The following is a 26,260-nucleotide window of genomic DNA, read 5'->3' on the forward strand; positions in this document are numbered from 1 at the left end:
ACATACTGTACATTATTGTTTCTCCTCTATGCCCCGCCTTTCTGACACGCGTTGATTTTTACAAAGCTCATCGGTTTGAAAATAATACCTCAAGCGTGTGACAGAAATGTTACGCCCCTTACCATATTGTGATGCCCTGTCCGGCCGGAGCGACGAGACAAAAACATGAAAACCTACAATACTACAGGGAGAATAAAAGTTACGCCTCTTCCCACATCGTGACGTAGACATGTGGGGGCATGTTAGAACGAGCCGTTTTAGGTAGGCGTGGCTGACTCTTAACTTTTATAAAGAATATCTCTTTGGATTTGAGACTTTAGTCTTTGCAACTTTACAGATCTTTACACATCATATGACCCCTTTAAAGATTAGCTTTTATGTGAGCTTTGGAAGATGGCTGAGGTAATCTAAATGTAAAAAAGGATACATTAACAAATAATGGATACCAATAAATTAAAAATATTTAATATTGCCAGATAATTCATATGGTAAAGATATATTGTGCATCCCTATTAAAATCCCTATCCCTATGGAGCTTTGTCCTTATAATTGGTATTTTTGGCATAACAAAGTCCTTTTCTGTAGTGCAAGGGGTTGTGGCCAATATACTAAAAGTCAATCAGAAATAGGTAACACAAATTAAGTAATAATACTTAAAGTCCATCAGAAATGAAATAAAATTTCAATGGACTATGATTTGGGATGCACTAATCCTAATACCGCTTACTATATAGTTCGTACACAATTTGGATACAGCCATTGTATGAGAGATTTTGAACAACAGATGGAGGATATTAGGGAAATCCACAGGTACAAATGTGCTATGTTATGAAATCTGTGATAAGGTTACAAGAACCTTTGGATTTACCTGACCCAACAGGATCACCTAAGCAAAATTAAGGTGAATGGATATAAAGTGACAGGAAAGTTTGAACTTCTGCCAGCATTTTTCTGTAGCAGGGCCAAAAACCAGGGTGCTCACTTTGCTGCACATTGCCCAGTCTGTGCCATCCGGATTTAGATACAGAGATCAGAGCGAAGAAATAATGTGTGATGTGCCCTTTCTTGCCAGGGCTGCCCAAAAGAGCAATCTGGTGCCATCTGTGCCAGGGAACACAACAAATCCTATTTCGTCAGAAAATGTTTTAATCATCCAAAGGGGGCCAGAGTTTGAGCGGCCAAGGCAAAGAGAGGTGCTCAGTGTTTGGTGCAGCCCAAGGTCACTGGGTTATAAATCATGTGGGAGATCTGTAAATGTGTGTGCATTGCTGTAAAATACCACAAGTGTTTTTTATATCATTATCAAAGTAAGAGTTTACACTTTCTCATGTCATTCTCAACTTGTATACTGTCATTTTTGTTTGTGCAACACATAAAAAGAGTTTTTGTAGAATCTATTCACAACTCTTTCCATGAACATTCATATACTGCAAAAATCCTATTTGTTCTAAATATTTTTGTTTTATTTTCCAGTTAAAATGTTTAATTGAAACAATACACATGTGCGTTACTTAAAAACTAATTAGGAAGTCATGTTTTGCAGTGACAAAAATGACAAAAACACGTAAATGTAGTAATTTAGGTTCCAAAATGAAGTCATTTATGTTGTAAAATTGTAAAGTAGCTTCACATTTACCCATTGTGGAGAAAGCAATCCCATAATGCCATTACTAGTACTACATGGTCAGTGGGAAAATAAATGCAAAATTGTGGATGAGGTGAGAGAACTTTTGATTATAAACAAACATATATGTAATTCAATGCTGAAAAAAAACATCAGCCTAAGCTGGTTTGCTGGTGTTAGCTGGTCTCCCAGCTAACACTTTTCAACAGGTCAGGCTGGGAGATGAACTGGCCTCTCGGGTAAACCACAGCTAACTAGCTTGGCCAGGCTGAAAGACTGCTTTAAACCAGCTAAAACCAGCTAATGTTTAATTAAAAATGAACTCTTTTACCTAATATTTAAGAGCACAATGTAGTTTTGTGCTTAGAGTAATGCACCGTTAGCTTAGCAACGTGCTAATGCCAAACTCAAAATCAGTTGTGACTCTCCGTCAAAGCACTATTTCTCGCTAGGTTTTGCTCATTAACTTAGCAACATGCTAATTCCAAATTCTATTAAAGGGGTGGTTGATTGCGATTTCACTTTTTTAACGTTAGTTAGTGTGTAATGTTGCTGTTTGAGCATAAACAATAGTTACGAAGCTGAAAGTTCAATGCAAACGGAGATATCGTCTTTTAAAATTCTGGCAGTTTAATGCCTACAAAAATGACTGGTAGGGACTACAACAAGTTACTTCCCGGTTTCGTGACATCACAAACCCAGATAAACCCCACCCTCGGGAAAAAGCTGCAAAGGGGGCGAGGCCATGCTGCACTGCTTTAGAGAAGAGGAAGAGAAAACTAGGGGTGCACGTAAAAATCTATTCATATATGAATCGCGATTCTGTCTTCTAACGATTCTAATGGATTCACAAGTTTCAAAATCAGTTCTAAAGCAGCGGTTCTTAATACTGTTCCTCGCATCCCCCTGCTCTGCACACACTCTGCATCTCTCTCTCTCTAGCTAACCAATCAGAGCCCATCACCTATTTCTGAGGGCGAGGCTTCATAAAAACAGGAAAAGATCAGCCCGTTTCTCAGAGAAGAGACAGAGCGGTGTGGAAGAAAGGTAAATTATGTGAAATATAATGCGTTTTTTTTTTTTAAATGAAGCATTAACACATGTTAGACTGCACCCCATAAACACAATCAAGCCTAGAAAAAAAACAGTCAACCACCCTTTTAAATCAATTGAACATTTGCAAAAACCTGCCCTCCTTAATTGCTGGTGCTATTTCCGACAAGCCATGCCTCTCTCACACTACACATCAAGTTCTCACGCAGTGAAAAATACTTTGCAGAGCAAAGAGGAAACTAACAACACACGACAGGTAATACAGAGCAGGCTACTTCTGGTATGAAACAAGGTCTCAGCTTTCAAATTTGGTCATTTTTTAAGAAATACAAACAATAAATACCATTTTGTGGCTCTTTAATGTGTCGTGACAGATCGCTGTATTGCCTCAGTTCAAGCCGGGTGTGCCTCACACGTACTGAAAAGTGAAGCTGCAGGCTCTTTGATCACCCCCTGGTGGTTGGCTGCAGTACAGGTCATAAACCCCGCCCTCTCCATGTAAACGAATGGGACTTGAGTCAAAATTAAAAAAAAATTACACTGCCAATACAATTTTCCAAAAGATGGTTTTGGTCATTTAAGGTTATCACGCTGATATATGTTAAATTGTTAGTTTTTGTGATAAGTTTGATTTAGCTAGTAATTTGATGCTATAAAAATGGGGCGTGTCATTATGGTTGATTGGGTGTGTATGAGTTTGATACCACTGATCCACCTCACGACACTACTGCGCACGAATGGGACTTGAGTCAAAATTTAAAAAAAATTACACTGCCAATACAATTTTCCAAAAGATGGTTTTGGTCATTTAAGGTTATTGTTATCACGCTGATATATGTTAAATTGTTAGTTTTTGTGATAAGTTTGATTTAGCTAGTAATTTGATGCTATAAAAATGGGGCGTGTCATTATGATTGATTGGGTGTGTATGAGTTTGATACCACTGATCCACCTCACGACACTACTGCGCAGACTCTGGCTCCTAATGAATCTCTACCAGAGATTGTCTTACTATAAGGAGTTGAGAGGGTCTGTATTACTTACTATTGGAGAAAGTGTAACGGCTAACTTGGATCATGTGTCCCTTAATAACCAATCACATTTGTGCGACACTCAATCGCTGTTTACGGATACCATAGGAATGAATGAGAAGTGCTGTAAGCTGAATCCCACCTGTCGCAAAAATTCAGTGGTAAATTTTTTTTGTGGTAAACTCTAAAAATGGTTAAATCCAAAAGTATTGTTTAGTGTAAAACATGTTGAAGATTAGCAGATAGGCTGTTGATTCATTAAATGATAAGCCGATTACTCTAAAAAGCTGTTTATTCAGCGAAGTGAAGCCTCTCCTCCATTGATATCCATTAAAAAAAACGGCCTCTGGTCTCCTTTCCCATGTACTGCCAGACCGGAACCGTTAGCTTTAGCCATTACGCTTTTTCGGCTAATGGTTGCAGCCTTTCCTTCTAGTGGCTTTGTCTCTACTGCACAGACTCTGGCTCCGAATGACGTCATTTACTCAAGATGGCAGCGGCCATACTGAGATGCTTTGGCTTCACTTTTCTATAGTGGAAGGAAGTGGAGACTTCGTCGTCCATCTGTTTTTACAGTCTGGTTCAAGCGGCACTCTTCCTCTTTACTAATTATAGCACAAAATGAACATGAATGAACATCAGAACGTATTTTATTTCAACCGCGGAAAGACATCAGTACACACCATTTAAATTGATCCTTCGCAGGGAGCTTGATTGACAGGCGATCTGACCAATCATAACACAGAATCCACCATTTTGTCCAACAGACAAATCAGACAGGAAAGTAGATTAACTTTGGTGGACTTAAACTTGGAAAATTGTATGAATAAAATTAAATAATTAAATAAAATACCTTTTGATGTTCATTCGTGTTTATTTCTTGCTTTAAGTAAATATGAAAAGATGGTCAGTTCACGTGCTGCTTGAACTGAGGCAATACAGCGATCTGTCACGACACATTACAGAGACACAAAACAGTATTTATTTTTTGAATTTCTTAAAAAACAACAAAGTTTGAAAGCTGAGACCTTGTTTCATACCAGAAGTAACCTGCTCTGTCTTGTCTTTCGGCATGTTGTTAGACTCTTCTTTGCTCTGCAATGTATTTTTCACTGCGTAAGAACATGATGTGTAGTGTGAGAGCGGCATGGCTTGCTGGACTTAGCAACAGTAACTAAGGAGGGTGAGTTTTTGCGAAGGGTCAATTGTGACTCGATTCTCCCTCAAAACGCTATTTAGGTTGCTGCCCATGAAGAGCGCTCTAAATCATTTACATGTAAGGCTACATGACACACGGCCAAACTCTACCCTCCTGAACAAATAGCTAAAACCAGTCTAAGCTGGTTGGCAGGTTTTATCTGGTCTTCCAGCCTGGTCATTGGTGGTTTAGCAGGCTGGATTTAGAGGGGTTTTGATGTCTTCAGCTGGTCAGGCTGGTCTAATCATTTAAACAGGAGAACGCCTTGGCCAGGATGGGAGACCAGCTTAGCTGGTTTAAACCAGCACTGTCCATCTTAAACCAGCTAAAACTAACCAACCAGGTTGATTTTAGCTGTTATTTCAGCTGAGTATAAAATCTATTGTGAGTTGTTGATTCTCCCTCAAAGCACTAAAGTATTTGAGACATGTGAGGCTACATGACGGTTAGTATACTTTCTTGGAAAGCTGCTGCCTTTGTAGACATCGAGGTAGCTAACTAGGTTTTGAAACAGAGCTGAACACATTAACATTCCCCTAGCAAGATTTCTTGACAAAATAATTTTGCTTTTGAGGGAATTTATTTTCTCGTTACTCATTCAGTTTTGAGGCATAAAGATAAAATGCCACTGAAATGATCTCGATCCAGAAGAGTCACCCTCGTTATTGATGGGCCGTTTTTAATTAAGCCTGATTTTAATGCTCTTGCGATTAAGTCATTTTACCTGTTAATGAGATTACAGCAGATTATCAGATTAAGTTTAAGATGGTTTTTCACACAGATGACACTCAAGCGTGCCCATAATACTCAGGGGGTTTTCATCACCTCCACTGGGACGCTGTATATGTGTGTGTGTGTGTGTGTGAGGTGTATAGATGAGATGAGGCTGTCCAATATCCCACCTACAGCGAGACCGAATTATGCTGCATGATGAATCATGTGGCTGTAATTATCTGATTTATTAATGCTTTGAGCATAAGAGCAAATGTTTTCAATAACATGAGCCATGATGCAATCTTCAGTATCAAAAGTGTATCAGACTTTCAAAGTGCTAATTGAGTTTGTTCTGATGATGTATTCCACTTGATCTGAGGCGCTGGTAAACTTGAGCTGATCAATTACAATAATAATGCCAGTGCCTATGTGTAAAAATGGTATGAGGTTTTTGGTTTGCATTATGAAGAGAAATTGCACTTTTGATGTCGCTAATGGGGAGAAATCAGAAGATGTTCCATTCACAGTTTATGACCAAATATAAAAGACAAAAGGTTCAAAGCTAAAATCGTCAATCCAAATTCCACTGAGACAGAGAAAGCATAACGCAAACCACAAAATCTGTCTGGAGAACAAACAGAGGAACAAGAAATGAGCTGGAGAACTATACAGGTCACAATCTTTAGAAATGGATTTTAGCCATTTGCCTTGGTGTTTGCTTAGAAGCCCAAATTAAAAGTACACCCCCACCCAGATTGAGAAAAATCAACAAGTTATATAAGGATTTTTCAAACCCCCAACCTAAACATTACAGTTTGGCACATAACTTGTTCTGCAGTGATTGTAGTGATAGTGCTAGTGAGAGGTGCACTTTAATTTTGATGGTGGGTTATGAGATAGTTTCAGCTGACACAGGTTCTGTCCACGCTGAGGTCTGTCTCTGCGTTTGGAAGCAGCTTGATGTAGATGGTTCCAGTGGAGGGTCCTCTGGGAGGCTGAAGTGGAAGTGTTGGCATGGTTTTGGCATTTTCTGTAGCTGTGGGAATTTGTTTCAGCAGAAGAGGTTTGCACAGTTTTTTAAAGCCCAACAATAATTACTAGGATGTTGTGAAACCCAGAGAGACCAAAAAAGAAAAATATTAAAATCTGTGAAAAACTCTATATGAGAGCAGGAACACTGTGAGACAGATACACCACAAAGCAGAGTCTGAATAGACTGAGCTATGTTGCTAGGGTGTCCTGGGGCCGGTTACATAAACATAGCCACTATGTTAAAACGGTGTCTTAAGAACAAATTCGACCAACTAGTAGTTTGCAAAGAGGTTATCAGACTTACTTTTTGAATTCAAATTACACCATTATCCCTTTAAAAAGTTATGACCAGCCTTAAAGAAAAAAAATAGACAACTTTTTATAACTAGTCTAAGTAGTTTATGCAACCGGCCCCTGGTTGGTTTAAGTGCATTACTATGTGGTTGCTAGGATGTTCCAGATTTTTTTTTAAATTTGTATTATTGTTATTATGTCTGAGATGCACAAATGTCCTGCTCCAGCTTTGTTTGAAACTATTTTCATTTGTGAAACAGGAAAAAAACAGAGAATATTGTGTCTAAAATGTAACTCCCTCAATATTAACTTGCTATTATTAAAATGTTTTTTGAACTGTTGTATATAGTTAATATCACATTCGCGATCATGCACACATGCTAAAAAGAAAATGACACTCTTGCTTGCTATAACTTTACCTATAAAAAACAAAACCCATACAGGGATATTTTTTGCGTTCGTAGCTTGAATTATAGGGGCATTTTAACTGCATCCAAATAAGCTTAATCACGCAGTGAATGATTTTGGACTCTCAAGATGTGCTTTTGTTCATTTTTTATTTTTTTTTGCAAAGTGACATAATTGTTATTGTCAGTTTGCATTTCGTTAAAACAGCAGTTATGATATTATCGCAGATGACAAATAGGAACACTCCTGTTGCTAGGGAGTTCTCTGTGGTTTTAACTGTGCTGCTATTTTCTTGAATGTTTGTTCTGTGTTGTTTCTAGTATGTTGTTATGCGGTTGTTAGGGTGTTTTAGGTGGTTACTAGTGTGCTGCTTAATGACTACCAACAATAAGTACAGTATGAAAGTAAAACCTGACATATCATGCTTTCATTCTTTTTATACTCATATCCTTGAGTCATAATTGATATGACTTGATGTTAATTAAATATGGAGATTGCCGAATATTGTTGAGAAAACATCTGTCTGACTGTTTTCACAGGCATATGCTGAATGTGTCCTGGGAGAACACTGACTTTTCCTTCAACAGTGATGGATATCTGGTCAACCCTTCCATGATCATAATCACTCTGGACCGCGGGAGACAGTGGGATAAGGTACGAATGTTTTAACCTGTAAAACGATAAAACATTTCATTTTCTTCTGCCATATTCGATTCAAAAGGTTGCATCTCCAATGGCGTCATCAATTTGAATGCACCTCTGCAGGTTTCATTGCCTTCAGGCTAGTTGTGAGTCAAAATGCCATAGATAAATAGCACATACACGTTAGCGTTATTAGTTTGAAACGCATCAACTTTCACTTTTTATGTTCAGAGAATGGAAATGGGAAGCGTCCTATTAAATATTTATGTTTTTACCAGAGTTAGATGACATCGTTTGTGCACTGTCTGCTTTTATGAGCAAACCATTCTCAGATGCACTATGTTTTTATAGTGGTCACCATGAATGATTTCACATCCACACGGTTCAGTTCGTCTTCACACATCAGCGATTGCAGGAGATACGAATTGAATTCAATTAATTCATGGAAATGTGCACAAAAAAAACATTTCAGTGAGTACTTTTATGCAACCCCAACACTGTTTACACGGCCAGTGGGAAAGGTGCCCAAAAAGACTGTTTTGGTTCAGGGCCTCAAAAAACTGCATCCAGCAGTTTTTAAGCAATTACTCACTATTGATATTTTCTTCAGGTTGGACTCTGTTCATATTGGGTGTGGAATCTTGCCCAAAGCTTCCTGGCAGAGGCCACGCTTTTTTCCCCTCCAGGTGGAGTGAAGTTATATCAGGAACTGAGAGTGATGCAATGCTGGTCTGGATCACCACAGAGAGAGAAAGACATACAAAATGGAACAAAGCTCCAAATGAGATGTCGGCCTGAGATTCTGGATTGGTGTCAGACTCGACACAGTCATCACTTTGTGCTGAACACATGCAGACTGCTGTAATAAGATGCTTTCTGCTATTTAAAACAAGGTGGAATCTCGTGACAATGGGATTCTGTCACTTTTTACACTGATAAGATGTTGATACAGAGCTAGCAAGAGCGTGTTTTTCAAAACAACCAAAAATATGTTTGGTTTTTTTCAGTTTAATTGGCATACATGGACCAATAAATAACATCCTCCCTGAGGAAAATTGGAAAACCTGCTCTTTTATAACTCAGGAGACTTTGTGGACTTAGATTAAATATCAACTTTATATCAAGTCATACTTATATCAAGTATGGAAGCCTATTTCTGCCACTTATTAAAAAAAAATAAAAAGGTAATTGCAATTTTTAATCTCACAATTCTGAATTTTTCTCTGAATTATATTATATAAGCTCACAATTTCGAGTTATAAAGTCAGAATTGCAAGTATTAACTTTATTTAAACTTTATTTCCTCACAGTTGCTAGTTCATATCTGACAATTCTGAATCAATTCTCAGTATTGAGAGATATAAACTTGCAATTGTGAGAAAAAAGTCAGAGTTACGAGTTCATATTTTGCAATTGTGAGAAAAAAATCAGAATTGTGAGATAAAAAGCAATTACCTTTTTTATTTTTTAATTTAGCGGCAGACACAAGCTTCCATACAGAGGTTTCTCACTAGAGCTAAAAATGTAGATAGTTTAGCTGAGATATTACAATAATTTGATGAAGAATATTGCTCTCCATTTAATCTCACTGCTGTCTAGGACAATTCACCCCCAAAAAATGTGTCATTATTTACTCAACTTCATGTCATTCCAAACCCATTTGACTTGATGGTAACACTTTATTTTAAGGACCGATTCTCACTTGTAACAAGTTGCTTATTAGCATGCATATTACTAGCGTATTGGCTTTTTATTATTACTTATAAAGCACATATTAATGCCCTATTCTGCATGACCATATTTTATATCCCTTAATCCACCCCATACCTAAACCTAAAAATTACCTTACTATTAATAAGCAGCAAATTATGAGTTTATTGAGGCAAACTTTGGAGAATTGATCTCCAAACTAAAGTGTGACTGACTTTTTTTTGTGGAACGCAAAAGGAAAAATGCTGAAGACTGTGCCATTTGCTAATTTCTACTGGAAACGGATGCTTTCAAGCTTCAAGTAAAATAATAATCCATCATGAAGTATCGTATAAGTAGTCCAGATATGATCTGTGCACTATTTTTGTATGTAGTGTTTGGTAGCTTTGTGTGAGAAATAGACAAAGACAAAATATACAAAATAGAAATAGTATATGATGGCTTAGATTTTACATGCAAAGCTATCCTGTGGCTTTAGGAGACATTAGAAGTAGTTTGGACTACTTTAATGATAATTTAATGTTTTTGCATCCTTTTAGTAGCTTTAAAATTCTGGTTCCTATTGCAAGCGTATGGCCATGAGTCTTTCTCCTTTTGTGTCCCACGTAAGAAAGAAAGTCATACGGGTTCAGAACGACATGAAGGTGAGTAAATGATGACAGAGTTTTCATTTTTCTGTGAACTCTTCCTTTAACAGATATTTCTCCCTTTGTGTTTCAGTCACTCTAGCTTTGTTATCTGCTGTCTTTGAGCCTGATAAACAAAGAGTGAGATTTTTTACTTTCTTCAAAGAAAGAGGCCTCTTTTATCCTGTTCACGTATTCACAAGGAGTCTTGCAGCATGATGACAGCAGGCATGATGAACTTCTTTTAATGAAATGGATCGTGTCTCTGTGTTGTACACGTGACTCTCTCAGCTCTTGTTGATGATCTGTCTCTCATGGTAAGGTCCATTGTCCCTTGCCTCAGGTGGGAGATATACAACTCTTATCTACGGCTGTTTTGCACATCTATTTCAGCGCCGGGCTGAAAGAGTGCTTTTCTATTCCAGGCCTCTTTGCTTTGCTGATGTAATTTACTGTGCAGGTAATTTATTTGGCAGCAGATTGTACTTTTCAAACACAGTGAGGCTGAAGGCCGGTAATAACTCTTTCCTTATGGCTTGGCTAGTGTCATCTTCCAATGACACCTTTTTGTTAGAAGCTGCTAAGGTGCCCTCAGGTGCGAGAGGAGAACATTAAGGAGGAGACACCAGAGGTTGGCCTTGCTTCTTTCGCTGTGCTGTGATCCAGAGTAAAGCCGCAAAGACCTTCTCCACTGTGTCTGCAAAAGAATTACTGCAAGATAGAATAAAATTGGGTGTTGAATTTAGACATATTATAAAGCAAAGATAAGCGGATTGCTCCCGTCTTTATAGTAAATAAGTTGCATGTCCACTGACTGATGCACATCCAATTTTGGGTATTGATTCTTTTCAGTTTTGGTGGAATTCTGAAAAGTATGATGACCATCATAATTACTATGATCATCAGTAATATGATAACTAGCAGTATAAACAACCTTACAGTTACTAGAAGTATGATAATCAGCATAACTGGCATCATAACTACTCTAGGATAATCAGTACTATGATAATTAGCATTATAGACAACTTTATGATTACTAAAAGTATGATCATCTGCAATATGATAACTGACATTATCATAACAAGCTTTGTGATAATCAGTATGATAACTAGCAGTATACACAAATTTATGATTACCAAAAGTATGATAATCACCAATATTATAATTGACATTATCATAACTATAGTAGCACTGATAATCAACACTATGAAAAACAACTTTATGATTACTAGCACTATGCTAACCAAGATTATTATAACTAGCTCTGCATGAGTCAATATATAATAACTAGCAGTTTAAACAACTTAATGATTACTAGCATTATGACAACCAGCATAAGAGAATTGTTACACTGTCTTAACTAGTACTGTGATATTCAAGACTATCATAACTAGCAGTATATACTGCATAATTGTTAGCACTATGATAACTGACACTATCATAACTAGTAATATTATAATCAGTACTATCATAACTAGCAGTCTAAACAACTTTATGATTACTAGTGCAAAGATAACCAGCACTATGACAACAGACAGTATCATTATAAAAAGTATAAATGCCTTTATGATTTCTATGATAACTTACACTATCACAACTAGTACTATTATAATCAGTACTATAATAGCTAACAGTATAAATAACCTTATAATTACTAGAAGTATGATTATCAGCATAACTGAAATCATAACTACTGTTGGACAGCTGATACTCTGATAACTAGCCGTGTAAACAACTTTATGATTACTAGCACTATGATAACTAGCACTAAGATAACTGTTACACTGTTTTAACTAGTACTGTGATATTCAAGACTATCATAACTAGCAGTATATACTGCATAATTGTTAGCACTATGATAACTGACACTATCATATGTAGTTCTATTATAATCAGTACTATGATAACTAGCAGTACAAACAACTTTATGGTTATTAGCACTATGATAACCAGCACTATGATATAAGATAACCTTAACTAGTTTTGTGATAATCCGTACTAAAACTATCAGTATAAAACATTATCATTACTAGCACTGTAACTAACATTATCATAATTGTATGATTACTAGCACTATGATTGCCAGAACTATGATAATTGACACTATTATAATTAGCACTGTGATAATATATGCTATGATAACTAGCAGTATAAACAACCTTATGATTACTAGCACTATGATAATTCACACTGTCATAACCAGCACTCTGATATTACAGTGTGATAACCAATGTTATGATAAGCAACACAATTATTATTAGCAATGCTGGCATTGTTGCGTTTCATGAATTTAGATGGTTGAGAAGTGGCTCTCTGAAGCAGGCAGCATTTATTATTGTAATTAAGTATTGCATAACTTTTGACCAAATCTATGTTTGGATATAAGGACTATCACTTTCCAAAGAACTGTACATGACTTAACTGCTTATATGAGTTATTTTATGAGTAGTAACTATTTGTCAGAAAAGAAACCACAAGTGGGATTCCAGTCAGGGACCGATTTTACACCGGATGACTAAGTGTGGACAGTCTCTTGCTTAATAAAAAACAGTAATTAGTTTCACTCTGTGGTTTTGAGTTTTCCCTGAGCTGTGGTCTATATGTTGATGAAAGGAGCTAGCCGATATATTACAATTTGTCTATATTGCTAAGCACCATAAATTCTAATGAATATAATTATCACACAAAGATTACTTGCATCCGAACTAATAAAGCGTAACCGGCAGAAAGTGCTTACTCTGAGATTTGCATTGGCTTGGAGTCATTTAAATACAGCCTTGCTTTCATTTCCTTTCCTTGATTAGGTTGAAATAGAAGTTCTCATATTGTATATGGCACTTTTCTCATGGGTCTTGTCTTTGCTCTAACAGGACTAACAATGATGTGTTAAACCCATTGAAGAGGAAATTAACAAAAGCCTCTAATTCTGCACAATGAATACATAACAACCCAAGTGTAAACACAGCAAAAATGAAGATAAATAACAGTCCCTCAAGTCCTTTATTTTGCACATTTGGATACATAGAATGCATAAAATAGAGAGGGAAAAAAAACATTTTGACAAAGTTTTGGATTTCTGCCTTTGTTTTATGAGTGTAAGCTATTTCTTTTAAACCCCATGAATAAATTCAGCAGCTTTAAGCTTTAAGCACATTAAATTCTCTCTCTTTTTAACAGGTGGGGAATTATGAGTCTGGTATCCTGCAGATGAGGTATCCTGTCTGGCCACGTTATGGGACCTTCCTGGAGCCTGTGTCTGATAACCGTCACTTGACAGTGGCCACACTGGAGGAAAGGCCTTTTGTGATTGTCGAAGCTGTGGATCCTGTTACTGGCACCTGCCTCAGTAACACTGTCCCCTGCAGACGGCAGTCAAACAAGACAGAAACGTAAGTAACCGTGTTTTTTGGTCTTCATAATGATTAAAGTTCAGCTAAAAAAAAAATTCTGTCATCATTTACTTTCCAAAACCTGTATGGACAAAGTTTGGTTGAGTGCGCACGTTCACTGACTGAATTCTGCACGCTCATGAATTCTCTCATCATAAAGAAATGCAGAAAATATGTAATAAAGAGATTCATTTTGCAGCTTCAGTGATTACATTTTACATTAGGGATTTTTTGCATAACTTGCGCTAGACTACTCACAACGCAAACAAATACAGAAACACACTACATATGCATTGCCAAGCTGATAAGGATGTTTTCTTAGTTTGCTGGTGTTTTTTCTATTTGCATGTGTTGCAGTGTGTTGAGCTCTCTCGGCCACCGTACTTCCATAATTGAATGCATTCTTGCAGAAAAAAACAACATATAAACATAAAAAACATAATTTATTGCCAGTGATAAGGTAAATGCCCAGAAGCCTCTTTGGTAACCTTTTCCAGTCAGAAGCTGCAGTGGTCATTATCAGCCAACCACAGAGCACAGTAAACTCCTGACATGCATGCTTGAGCACTTTATCAAAGGATAATTAAGGAGACCTGGGCTCATCTTAAGGGATAGAGTCTTTATCATATTACTGAACAGAATGAGAAAATGTTACTGTCTAACTGTTTCATTGCTCTTCTGTTGGATATAATTCTGGTTGCAGATGGTCAGGTGTTGCTGTTATTTTGAGATGCCAGATTTGTGCAATAATGAATTAGATAAAGCAATATGAGACAGATGTCAACATGGAAAAGGGAAACAGAAGGATAAACGGAATTAATAAATCTTTTATTCTTTAATTCTATTCATACGTCCTCTATGGACAGTTGGACATGTGACCACACTCTACATGCAGTGCAGAAAAATGCTACTAACTTAACTGTGTTTTTCAGTATGTAGCATTGGAAAGTCTGATTAATTTGAGTGATTATTTATAAAATTGTAATTATACAAATTACGCTTTAGTATAGGGATCCATTCTCACTATTAACTAATTGCTTATTTGCATGTTTATTATTAACATATTGGCTGTTTATTAGTATTTATAAAGCACATATTCTGCATGACCATATTCTATATCCCTAATCCTACCCAATACCTAAACTTCACAACTACCTTACTAACTATTATTATGCAGCAAATTAGGAGTTTATTGAGGCAAAATGGTTTGTTAATAGCGAGAATCAGACCTTAAAATAAAGTGACTGTTAATTTTACTTTTAAAAAATCTGTCATGCCATCAGAGTAATTTGAGAATTATATTATATTATATTACAAATATGTATTATTGTTACCGTAAAAAAAAAAAATTTCCGTATATATTGTTACCGTGTAGACTTTTTTTTTTTACTAAAGATTGATATAGTATTTTAAATAATTGTGCATATACAGTACTGTGCAGCCATTAGTATTAAAAATGGTTTTAAGTTATTTCTCTTTTGCTACAGTGTGTCAGTAGGAAATATGTTTATATTTCCAAACATTTCTTTTGCCATTAATTGTTATAATCCAGTGAGATTTTTGTCTGACAACAGTCAGTGCTCCACACAGAGATCTGATCTGATCATCATCCAGTCTGTCTGGAACGACATTAAGAAACAGAACAAACTGAGACACACTCAATCCAGAAGAACTCTGCCAACGTCTCCAAGACGCTTCAAGAAACCTACCTGCAAAGCTGTCTAAAAAACTATGCGCAAGTGTACCTAGAACAGCTGCTTTAAACGCAAAAGGTTGATTTGATTTAGTTAATAGAAGTTAATTGATTTAAAATGTGACATTATTTTTGAAAGCACCCTCACTTTACCGCATGTTTACACAAGTGCCTAAAACTTTTCACAGTTCTGTAGATTACAGGTAGGTTTTTTCAAGTGCCTTGCAGAGTTCGTCTGGAATTAGTCTGTCTTAGTGTTTTTCTGAATTATTTTTTATTTATTGGCAGCTCTTGTTGTAAAGCTTTAGGATCAGTTGTCTGTTTTTGGTCCTTCACAACCTGAGAACTGCTAGCATTCAGCTCTGGTGAAGATAACTGGATACTCACAGGACTGTGTCTCACCTCATGAGAACTGAGTGGTAATTAGCAGAGCTGATTAAAGCTGCGCTGGACTCAGCGGAGGGTCTCAAACTCCTCACACTCTGCCTCCTCTCTCCAAACACACACTCTGTTGTGGTAGGCCCATTAACATGTTATTTAAGAGTCATTCCCTCAGGATGTTCTACTCATTACTTTCAGGCCAAATCTGAAGGTCTCCCGGAAACAGCTGAATTAAAAAAGAAACAAAGCAAGTTAGCATGGATGGGAAATAGACCTACAAGATAATTTAACAGTTGCCGCAAAATAATTTGGACACTTACAGCATACTTAGATTGTCAGAATGTCCTTGCATTGCAGTCCAAATCTGTCCAGATATGTTTTGAGGGGCTGGGCTGCCTGTGTTGTACTGCATGTCTGTTGATGCTATGACTGATGTCAAACAAATTGTTGTGTGGTTTATGGTGATGATAGCGTGTGCTATTGTGTGGGTGGGTGTTTAGTGTGACTCATTGCCTCTAATCCCCTTTATGCCACACACCATTAGTCAAGAGGTTACAGGGAAGGTTAGAGAGCGTAGAGTGTCATTAGAGCGCTCTTTCTTCCTCTCTCCTTTTCTTTCTCTCATTTTTGTCCATCTTTATTAGTACTGCTTTCTAAGGCATGCATTTGAACAAACATTTTACCTTAAAGGGTTAGTTCACCCAAAAATGAAAATTAGCCCATGAATTACTCACCCTCAAAGCATCCTAGGTGTATATGACTTTCTTCTTTCAGACGAATCCTGTCGGAGTTATATTCAAAATTGTCTTTGATTTTCCAAGCTGTTTAATGGCAGTCAGCGGGTGTTGCAGTGCATCAGTCCAAAAGAAGTGAAATAAAGCGCATCCATCCATAAAAAAAGTTCCTCAAACGGCTGCGTGGGGGTAAACAAAGGCCTCCTGTAACAAATCGATGCATTTTTGTAAGAAAAATAACCATATTCAAAACGTAATAATCAATTTAATCTAGCTTGCGCTCACTGTTGTACACGGAAGCAGCTCCGGGCAGATGACGTAAGACGTCGGCGTTATGAATGCGCCGCTCAGAAGTGACAAGCGCGGAAGCGCAGGAGAGAGATCAAAACAAAACAACGGTCACGAATTAGAAGTACAAAATGAGGATTTGTAAAGAAGAATGCTTCCGTGTACAACTGTTGGCACAAGCTAGATTAAAGTGATTATTACGTTTTGAATAATGATATTTTTCTTACAAAAACGCATCGATTCACTACAGGAGGCCTTTGTTCACCCCCCGGAGCCGTGTGAGGCACTTTTTATTATGGATGGATGCGCTTTATTTCACTTCTTTTGGACTGATGCATGCAACACCCGTCAACAACTGGTCAATGGAGGATGCTGACTTCGGAGCAGTTTTTGTTGTGTCGTGGGTTTCATGTTAACGTAGATGGAATGTAAACACAATTTATGCAATTGAAAGAGCATGAAAATCTGATTAAATCTCCTATGACATATTGCAGTGTTACATATCATCGAGACAAAATGCTGCAGACAACAGGCACTGTAAATGTCAATAACGCTCTTTTCCATGTTCGTGGAGTAAATATTTTTACATGGCTTTTTAAAAATGCCGTGTAGCCGGTGTTTCAAATGTGTTTGGCCAATCAGCGTACACTTAGGTCACTGGTATAGTTCTGTTTTAGACCCTACTCTGAAGTTGGAATGCAATTATGAGTGAGAACAGAACTTATATACTCCAGGTGTGGAGTGATGATTGGCTAGATCTATGAGTAATTAATGACATGACAGAGTCTTCCCAGTAGATCTTGCGTTAGAGCTCTCATTTCCTGCAGTGCGAACATGCCAAAAACTTCCACCAATAGTTCTAAGAGCTATGAAAAGGTTCCTCCGGTGCGAAAGCCCCTTTGAGCTTGGACTCTTTTGACTTGGGCCAGAATGTAACATCCCATTAGCCGCCTAACATCCCCTCACAACACCCCAGTAACCACCCAGAAAACTGTTGCAACCGCCTGCCAACACCCAAGGAACCATCCAGAACCAGCTAGAAACCACCTAGAAAACCCTAACAACAACCTAGCAACCATCCAGAACTTTCAAACTACCTCCCAGAACACCATAGCTATCACCTACTCCAATATTGTGGCAGCAGGTTTTTCATGAGCAAACACTCAGATTTTCTTCAGGAAATGTTTAAATCCACCTCTATACTGCTTACACTCACACACACACACACACACACAGACAGAGGAGTGTTCATGCTCCCTTTATTGCCTGCAGTCCATGTTAAAACAATATGGAGGCCTGCTGTTGTTTTCCAGGGATGTAATTCTGATGAATCCAGACTGAAGATCTGGCTGAAGGCTGTGCTGTTTATTTTTCCTCAGGCGTTGTGAAATGAACCGGAGCTCTGAAAACAAATAATGCTCAACTGCAGAAAGCTGAGCCAAAATAATGCTCCTGAAGGCACACATTTAAGCTCAAATCACAACTGCTCGGGAAATATTTTAAGCGTATCGATTGCATTTCTCTAAGTAAGTGAACCTGTTGATGTTGCAGTCAAAGTGCTTTGGATGGCTGTACTGCCACACATCTCACTAATGTGAACTGGATGGACATTTCTACCACTTCAGTAATGCATTAACCCACTCCCTGAAACTGATGCTCTTCCACACTACAACAGCAAGAATCTGCACTTAATATTGATTTCTGCAATTACTTCCTGCTTTTTATAGAGAAGAAAGGAAGGGGACGGGATCGGGAAATGTAGGAGTCAGGCTCAAACTATGCATTGCTTGCATGAACACCATATCAAAGCGTCTGGACATGGTAATCATGAATTTGTTCTAATATCAACATCAGGTCGGTCCTGTTATAACTGTCAATCAATACGATTTTAGAGACTATTTCTCTTTGCTCCAGTGAAAAATATTTTCAAGTGTTTTACAGATAGCCAGTAACCAGATGTATTATTTCCACATTGGCTGTTGTAGTAATGAACTAAACTTAAGTACATGTTTTTGCAATAGATGTTTACCATTCATTATGTCTTTCATGAGAGCAGAATTCAAAACTAAAAACATTTGTCATTGACAACATATATATAATATGTTATAATAACCCCTACAAATGTTATAATAACCCCTACAAATACAACTCATTATATTCACTATAAACACTTTAAAGGAGACAGACATGTTTGTGAAAGATGTTTTCTCTGTTTTGGAGGGATGATTATTTTTAAACCATACCCTATTTATTGCATCAAAATTTGTTAATACTTTACTATATTTAAAGGGATAGTTCACCCAAAAATGAAAATTAGCCCATTATTTACTCACCCTCAAGCCATCCTAGGCGTATATGACTTCCTTCTTTCGGATGAATCCAATCAGAGTTATATAAAAATTGTCTTTGATCTTCCAAGCTGTTTAATGGCAGTCAGCGGGTGTTGCATGCATCAGTCATCAAAGTATTTTTTTTATATAACTCCGACTGGATTCGTCTGAAAGGAGAAAGTCATATACACCTAGGATGCCGTGAGGGTGAGTAATTCATGGGCTAAATTTTGGGTGAACTAACCCTTTAAGGGTGGATAATTTTATCAGTTGTTTATTTCAACAATACATAACTACAATAACTTTGTCTAGTGCTTTTATGAAAGTTTATAGCATGATTTGTGAAAATTTAACTATACTGAAATGACATAGCATAGACGTCTTCATGGCTAGTTTTTGCATATTTCATTTCATTCTGTAACCTACTTGTTCTACAGATCTGTGTGTACTAGTGTTAAATGTTGCCGTTTTTGACAGCGTTGATAACGTTTATGACAGATAATATCATGATAATTTTTGCGTTTCCCTTACCGAATGTCGTATCCTGTCAGCAAAAACCTGTCTATGGACTTTTTTGATTGCTTTCAGTTTAAGTGCCGGTGTCCTGACATTTTATCCTACCCGTCAGATTGTCCTACCAGGGTTTACTGCGCATGCGCACATCAATATTGCGTCCTTTTTCTCATGCTGAACAACAATATTTAATGTATCTGCATTGCTGTACGGGTAGGTTTAGGGTTGGGGTAGGTGTAGACTTTAATAAAACACAATCTAATAGGTAGAAAAAATTATTTGTTGGTTTCCTGTAGCTGTATCCCTTCTACAACCGCGAATATAACACATAATTACTGTATTTGCATTACTGTAAGGGTAGGTTTAGGGTTGTGGTAGGTGTTAATAAACCATCATTTTACAGGTAGCATTTTTCGTTGTCGAATTGTACTACCCACTGTTTTAATGGGAGGTAGCAAAATCTGACAGGGTAGCACAAATCGACAGAACGTTGCCAGATATTGATACTAAAACAAACAAAAAACTAAAAATAAACCAAAATTATTTCCAATCTTTTGCAAATAAGATAAGATAAAGGTATCACTGACTCTAAACTGCAACTTCCTACTTTATTAACTTTCTAATCTAAAGTGTTAAATTAAGTGGAAAAGACAAGTCCAAATACGCTTATAATAGCTGGATCTGGCTACACGGAGGTTGCGTCCGTGCCCTCGTTCACTCCGCCAGCGTCTCGCAACGATCATTTTCATACCAGGGACGCTAAACATTCTTGCAAACTGTCTAAACTGAATTATACATGTCATGCAAGCCTTCATATGAGGAGTTTAACAGCAAATTAGTCATTCAAAGAACAAATTTTATTTTTGAACATGAAAAATTTACCGAGGTCCGGACCTCGGTGGCCTCATAGCTGGTTACGGGCCTGTGTTGATGTACTAAAACTAAATAAAAATATGTAAGAAAAACTAATAAAAATGATAAACTTACTCAAATTAAAATGAAACCTGAAAATATAAATATATATTTAAAATGTCAAATATCAATAAATAATATAATAGTGTATACAACACTGATTTATCTATTTTGATTTATTTACTTAATTTTATCCTTATTTATTTAATTATTAGCACCTGATATAACAACCCATTTACCCTCAATTGAAGCAACAAATGACATAAAAACAATGTGAAATCTGATTTGATCATTTGAACTGAGAAAAATTTACATAAATCTTAATTGGATTTTAAGTCAACCACATAATAAGGTAGTTTGGCTCATGATTTCATGTATGTGTTTTATTTCCTGTTTAGATTTTCTGTGCCAGTCAAAACAAGGTGTAAAACACGGAATCAGACTCATATAACATGACATGTATATAACTGAGTAAATACCACAAGACGTCCCTTTCTATTAGAAAACAATGCAACAGTGTTATCCTGACGGCAGCATGTACAATCTCTGTACAGTAACAGCTCTTATCCGATGTGAGCTCAGCCCAGTGATTCCGCACGCCGTTTCTCTTCCATCTTTATTTGTTTGTGATTAATTTGAGTTGGATTTGTTTTGGCCCGGCCCGGCTGTCCTTCCATCTGTCACAGCTGCGACGAAACACAAGGACCCATAGTGACGGCCATTACTCATCCACCCACTCACTGCTGACGTCACGTCTCACCATCAGTGCTCCCGTAATCCTCCCTTTTTTTGTTATTTGCCATTTTTAGGTTCTCCCAGAGGATTTTTTTGTGTTTTCATATGTGCCTTGATGCTATTTAGACAGTATAACCACAAAGGCTCCTTGTTATACATCAGAATGCAGTGTTATCCCCTGTCTGGCCGTAGAAAAGCACAAACAGCCTCCGTCACTGCCGTTAGACAGCGTAAATGGATTTATTGGAGCTGTCGTTAATCACTCGTGATTGTATGTAAGTTTCGACTCGACATTCATAATCGAGGAAACAGGAAACAGGCCAAGACTGAGGAAGCAATGTAATGTTAATGAGGCACAGCCACCACTGAAAGGTTTTTCATTTCAGATATCTGCACAGAAATGGCCCTTTTTGTATTTATTTGTTGACGGTGGCAAATGGATTGACACTGAACATAATTACAAAACTAGTCTGAGTAACTAATGGCAGAAACAAATAGATTATATACAAGACCTTGTTCTTGTATTACGTCTGACCTATTTAAAACTTCTCGTGTACAACAAGCTGCACATAAAGACTAAACGTGCATGTCTAGAGTTGGTCTTAGCATTCTGAGATATTTTAAAAGCATTCAGACTGCACAGATGAACCATGTTCACCTACATTGTGAAATTATATAGCTCATGTTCTTGTTTAGAAAGTATGTAAATGTTTGCAGGGCTCAACAATAAGGATTGCAGGGTCAGTCTCCCTGGAGTGACTTGAATAATGGTTCACGGCTCATAAATCACCTCTTGTTGAATTTAAACCTACAACCTTTTTTGGATATTTAACCACTAGGCCACACCAGCCCCTCAAAAAAAGGAATCAGACTTACATTTTTGTGGAGAACTGTTGATATCTGTTATGCATTGCTTGGTGTGCTTCTTGAGATTTAGATTCAGATTTGCGAAACAAATCATTTAAATTTCTTCATGAACCAGTTTAACAAGTTTAAAAAAACCCTGAACTGATTAAAAGATTCATATCCGACCAATCGGGAAAGATTGTGTCAGTTATTTTTTGCACTTTGCAATCGCAAATGTAACATAAGTGTCTGGAGAAAAGTATCAGAGTAAAAGTATCAATTTTCTCTTTAATATGCAGTACAATAAAAGTCAACACAAATGTAAAGTACAAATATCCAAAAACAGTACTTCTGTCATGAAAACAAAGTTTAGCATGGTGGTAATATATACGAGGCAATGCTAATGTGTTTGGTCTTGGTGGAATAGATCCATTACGCTGCTGCTGTGGCAAAGCAAGTACCGATATACATCCACAACATGCTGCTGTGAGCATGTAGGAAATACTGCTGCTGCACATATAACATATATGAAATAACCCCCATGTAACATGCATGAATCACCCCGTAGCAGATCAAGGTGGAGCTGGGGAAGGTGGAGGGTTTCTGAAGTGTGCTGCAACTGCTACAGCAAGCACTAGCCAAGTATTTGAATGTTGAGCAGCAGCTCATTGGCTGCTGATTTGAAAAGAACCAAGCAGCTGTGCCATGTGATAATCATGTGATTATATCAGATTAGAGTTAGAGTTAGAACCTGTGCCATCTAGAGACTCATGACAGAACTTTGTATTTACGTATTTGTACTTTGATACTATACATCACTAGTCCATGTAGGTTTGTTTTTTAATCTCTTGTGAATACTACCATTGAAAATTACAGTTCTGTGTTCATGACATCTAAATGTAAAGAGAAAACTTTTAATTTTGTGCAATTTCGGTATTGTTATCGAACTTAAATAATATGATAATGTTCCTGTTGTGTTCCCACAGGATAGTCGGACACACTGAGCCTTACACCAAACTATGCTGCAAAGGCTTTTGCATAGACATCTTGAAAAAGCTCTCTCGCAACATCAGGTTCTCCTACGACCTCTACCTGGTCACCAACGGCAAACATGGCAAGCTGGTACGAGGGATCTGGAACGGTATGATTGGAGAGGTGAGAAAACAAAACATTTCCGTTTTTATTTCAAGTCAACAAAATTCACCTAATTTACTTACTTAATACACATTGCTGGTCTTGTTTTGAAAGATTTATTGTCCTCTGCATAATTGGTCCACTGCTCCACTTTAACATCACCAGGCCCTCATACTTTTCAATCCTCTCCCTCAACAACCAGTTATTTTGATACCTGTTTTCACCATCCAATCAATTCCTGATGGATAAAATCAAGTTCCATTCTACATTTTGTTAAATAAAATACGTCATTGTACATACAGTAAGTAAAATGGTTTGCAAATGCTTTATATAAATTATTTTGATATGGCAGTTTCTAATGTAAACTAGTTCTATAAGTTGTTTAACAAGAAAACAAAACCTAAATCTATATGAGAGAAAGACTGTTGACTGCAGAATGGATCTAATAGCTTGTTCATTCAAGCGGACGTGACTGGCATTGAAATGACACAAACAACCTTGTAAATAAACATCTCCATCAAGTAAGTCGACGTCTGATGCACAGCGGCGTCTAAAGCGTTTCAGATGTGACTTGTGCTCCTGCTTTGACTGTTTTTAAAAAAATATTTTTTTAGAAAGACTACTGCTCATTCAGGCATTATGCATGGTGTGGGTTAGCCAGAGAGAGAGAGCCTGGACTGTAAATCTGAAACACACACACACACTCACATAGTGATTACTGGACTAGCACAGCCACAACAAACATGTTTCCGGATATTAAAGCAACAATTCACACACAAAAAAAATTCTGTCATCATTTCCAAACCCATATGACTTTCTTTCTGCTGTAGATGTCTAGACAGTTCTTAATTAACCTCTATTTCATAATCTTTTCTATACTAAAATCTATATATACCCTAAAAAATATATATATATATATATATATATATATATATATATATATATATATATGCATCTTTCTTCTCAGGTGTTTTATAAGCGAGCGGACATGGCCATTGGCTCTCTGACCATAAATGAGGAGCGCTCTGAGATCATTGACTTCTCTGTGCCGTTTGTGGAGACTGGCATCAGTGTGATGGTGGCCAGAAGCAATGGAACTGTATCCCCATCAGCCTTCCTGGGTAAGAAATACTACTGTAAAATGACCTAAGGTTAACACTATTAATGAACTGAACCACACTGTATGACATTTTACAGTGATTTTACAGTATTCAGAAACATAGGACTTACTGAAAAATGGCACAGCTGGTCATGTTTTTACAGCTAAAGCATATAGCAGATGTCAAAGTGGAGCAAACAGTACTCTGTATATGTACAGTATAACTGAAATTAAGTGGAGCTTTACAGTAATCACTAATTTGCCCTTTGATCCCTTACGGTACGTTACTGTTGCTAACTCAAATAGGCTTTTCAATACATCCCATAAGAATGAACTAAAGTTTGCCATGATGAATGGTGTTATTTTTATTATAATAAGCACATAAAGTGCTAATATTCTTAAATGGGCTGGAATGAATTGTGACATTGGAAGGGTTTTTAATCTGCCAAAGAAACAGAAATTACGCAGAAATCACACAGTAATGGGATTAAAAATGAGAACAGCTGAAGGTTTGAATCTAAAACGGTGTTTATTAATATTTATAATTAGATATTTTTATATTTTCACTTTTCAGTTGAATTGTAGTGTAAATTCTATTCATTTTGTTTTTCAAATTTGTATTCGTTTTTTACTTTGTCTTTTACAATTATTTTGCTTTAATTTATTTTTATATTAGATTTAGTCATTTTAGTATTTCTACTTTTACTTACCAAGGCAACATTAACACTACTAATTTTTCATATAATATTTATATTTTATCAGTATTAGTTAATAACAGTGACATATTTTTGGTTTGCAGTGGTTCTTAACCGACTATAGCAGTGTTGGTTTGTGAATCTTATATCCTATGTTGACACTATTTCATTTTCACTGATGTGGTCAGTTAGCCATCCCATAAATCCTTTTGCATATTTTTTCCATAATGCTGCAAACAATAAACTTTCCCAGAACCCAGAATTCATAGAAAAATACAATAGCATACTGTCATTTCATAAAACAAGATGTAGTTATAAATATTTACAGTGCAGTCTTACTCGTGTGTGAGAGAGAAACCAGTGTTTCTCTTGTTTAATGGCATATGAATTGTGTTGACTTTAATTTGCACCTCATTTTGCACGTATACAAATTTAAAAAGGTTTTGTAGTCCTACTAGAATAAAAAGCGTGTCATTCGGGAATAACGTCATTTGCTTCATCTGTGTTTCTCTCTCTCTCTCTTCCAGAGCCCTACAGCCCAGCGGTGTGGGTGATGATGTTTGTCATGTGTCTTACAGTCGTGGCGGTGACTGTGTTCGTGTTTGAATACTTCAGTCCTGTGGGCTACAACCGCAGCCTGGTCAGTGCCAAAGGTCAGTGTTCACCGCCTCTGCTAACTCTTCAGGAACTGTGACAGATGTCAGGAACAGTGGCAACCTGAAACTTCATCATACATGACAGGTTTGACAGAACATAAGCTAGGAGAAAAGATAATTCATGTAATTAGAGGTGCATCAGAGGCTATGCTTTCATAGCTCAAGTAAATTAATTGCGCTCTAGTTTATGTTTTACTATCTCATTTTGTTTTTCATAAAATTATTTTGGAGAAGTAAAAATAGACACAAATGAGATAACTGACATACAGTTAGAGATCAATTAGTTTGGGAAGAACTTGATGAGAAATGTTTGAGTTCATTTTGAGAAATCTGAGTGCAGACTGGAAGGTGTCTCTAGAGGAGACACACGAGATTACTAAGGCGTTTTTGTCAGAAGAAACATCCCAGGAGCATTTACTTTATATTTAATCAAGAATACAAATAAAGAAGCAACTGAGATCTCATTTGGGATCTTTCTCCTATCTATCTGAACAACAAAAATCAAAATACATGTCTCACAGAA

At 36.9% G+C, this 26,260-nt stretch overlaps 1 protein-coding gene across 2 annotated transcripts in view; it reads left to right on the plus strand.

Annotated features, from left to right (window-relative positions):
• Window positions 1–26,260, plus strand: part of grin2ca (glutamate receptor, ionotropic, N-methyl D-aspartate 2Ca) — a 76,366-nt gene that overhangs the window by 41,726 nt on the left and 8,380 nt on the right. For both annotated transcript variants that reach the window (XM_016242990.1, XM_016242991.1), the window contains exons 4-8: window positions 7,894–8,008; window positions 13,510–13,721; window positions 23,140–23,308; window positions 24,255–24,408; window positions 25,609–25,734. In XM_016242990.1, the coding sequence (XP_016098476.1) occupies window positions 7,894–8,008; window positions 13,510–13,721; window positions 23,140–23,308; window positions 24,255–24,408; window positions 25,609–25,734 (776 nt within the window). The remainder of the gene's footprint in view (window positions 1–7,893; window positions 8,009–13,509; window positions 13,722–23,139; window positions 23,309–24,254; window positions 24,409–25,608; window positions 25,735–26,260) is intronic.

The sequence above is a fragment of the Sinocyclocheilus grahami genome, unplaced genomic scaffold (assembly GCF_001515645.1).
Source record: "Sinocyclocheilus grahami isolate Dianchi unplaced genomic scaffold, SAMN03320097.WGS_v1.1 scaffold679.1, whole genome shotgun sequence".
NCBI lineage: Eukaryota > Metazoa > Chordata > Actinopteri > Cypriniformes > Cyprinidae > Sinocyclocheilus > Sinocyclocheilus grahami.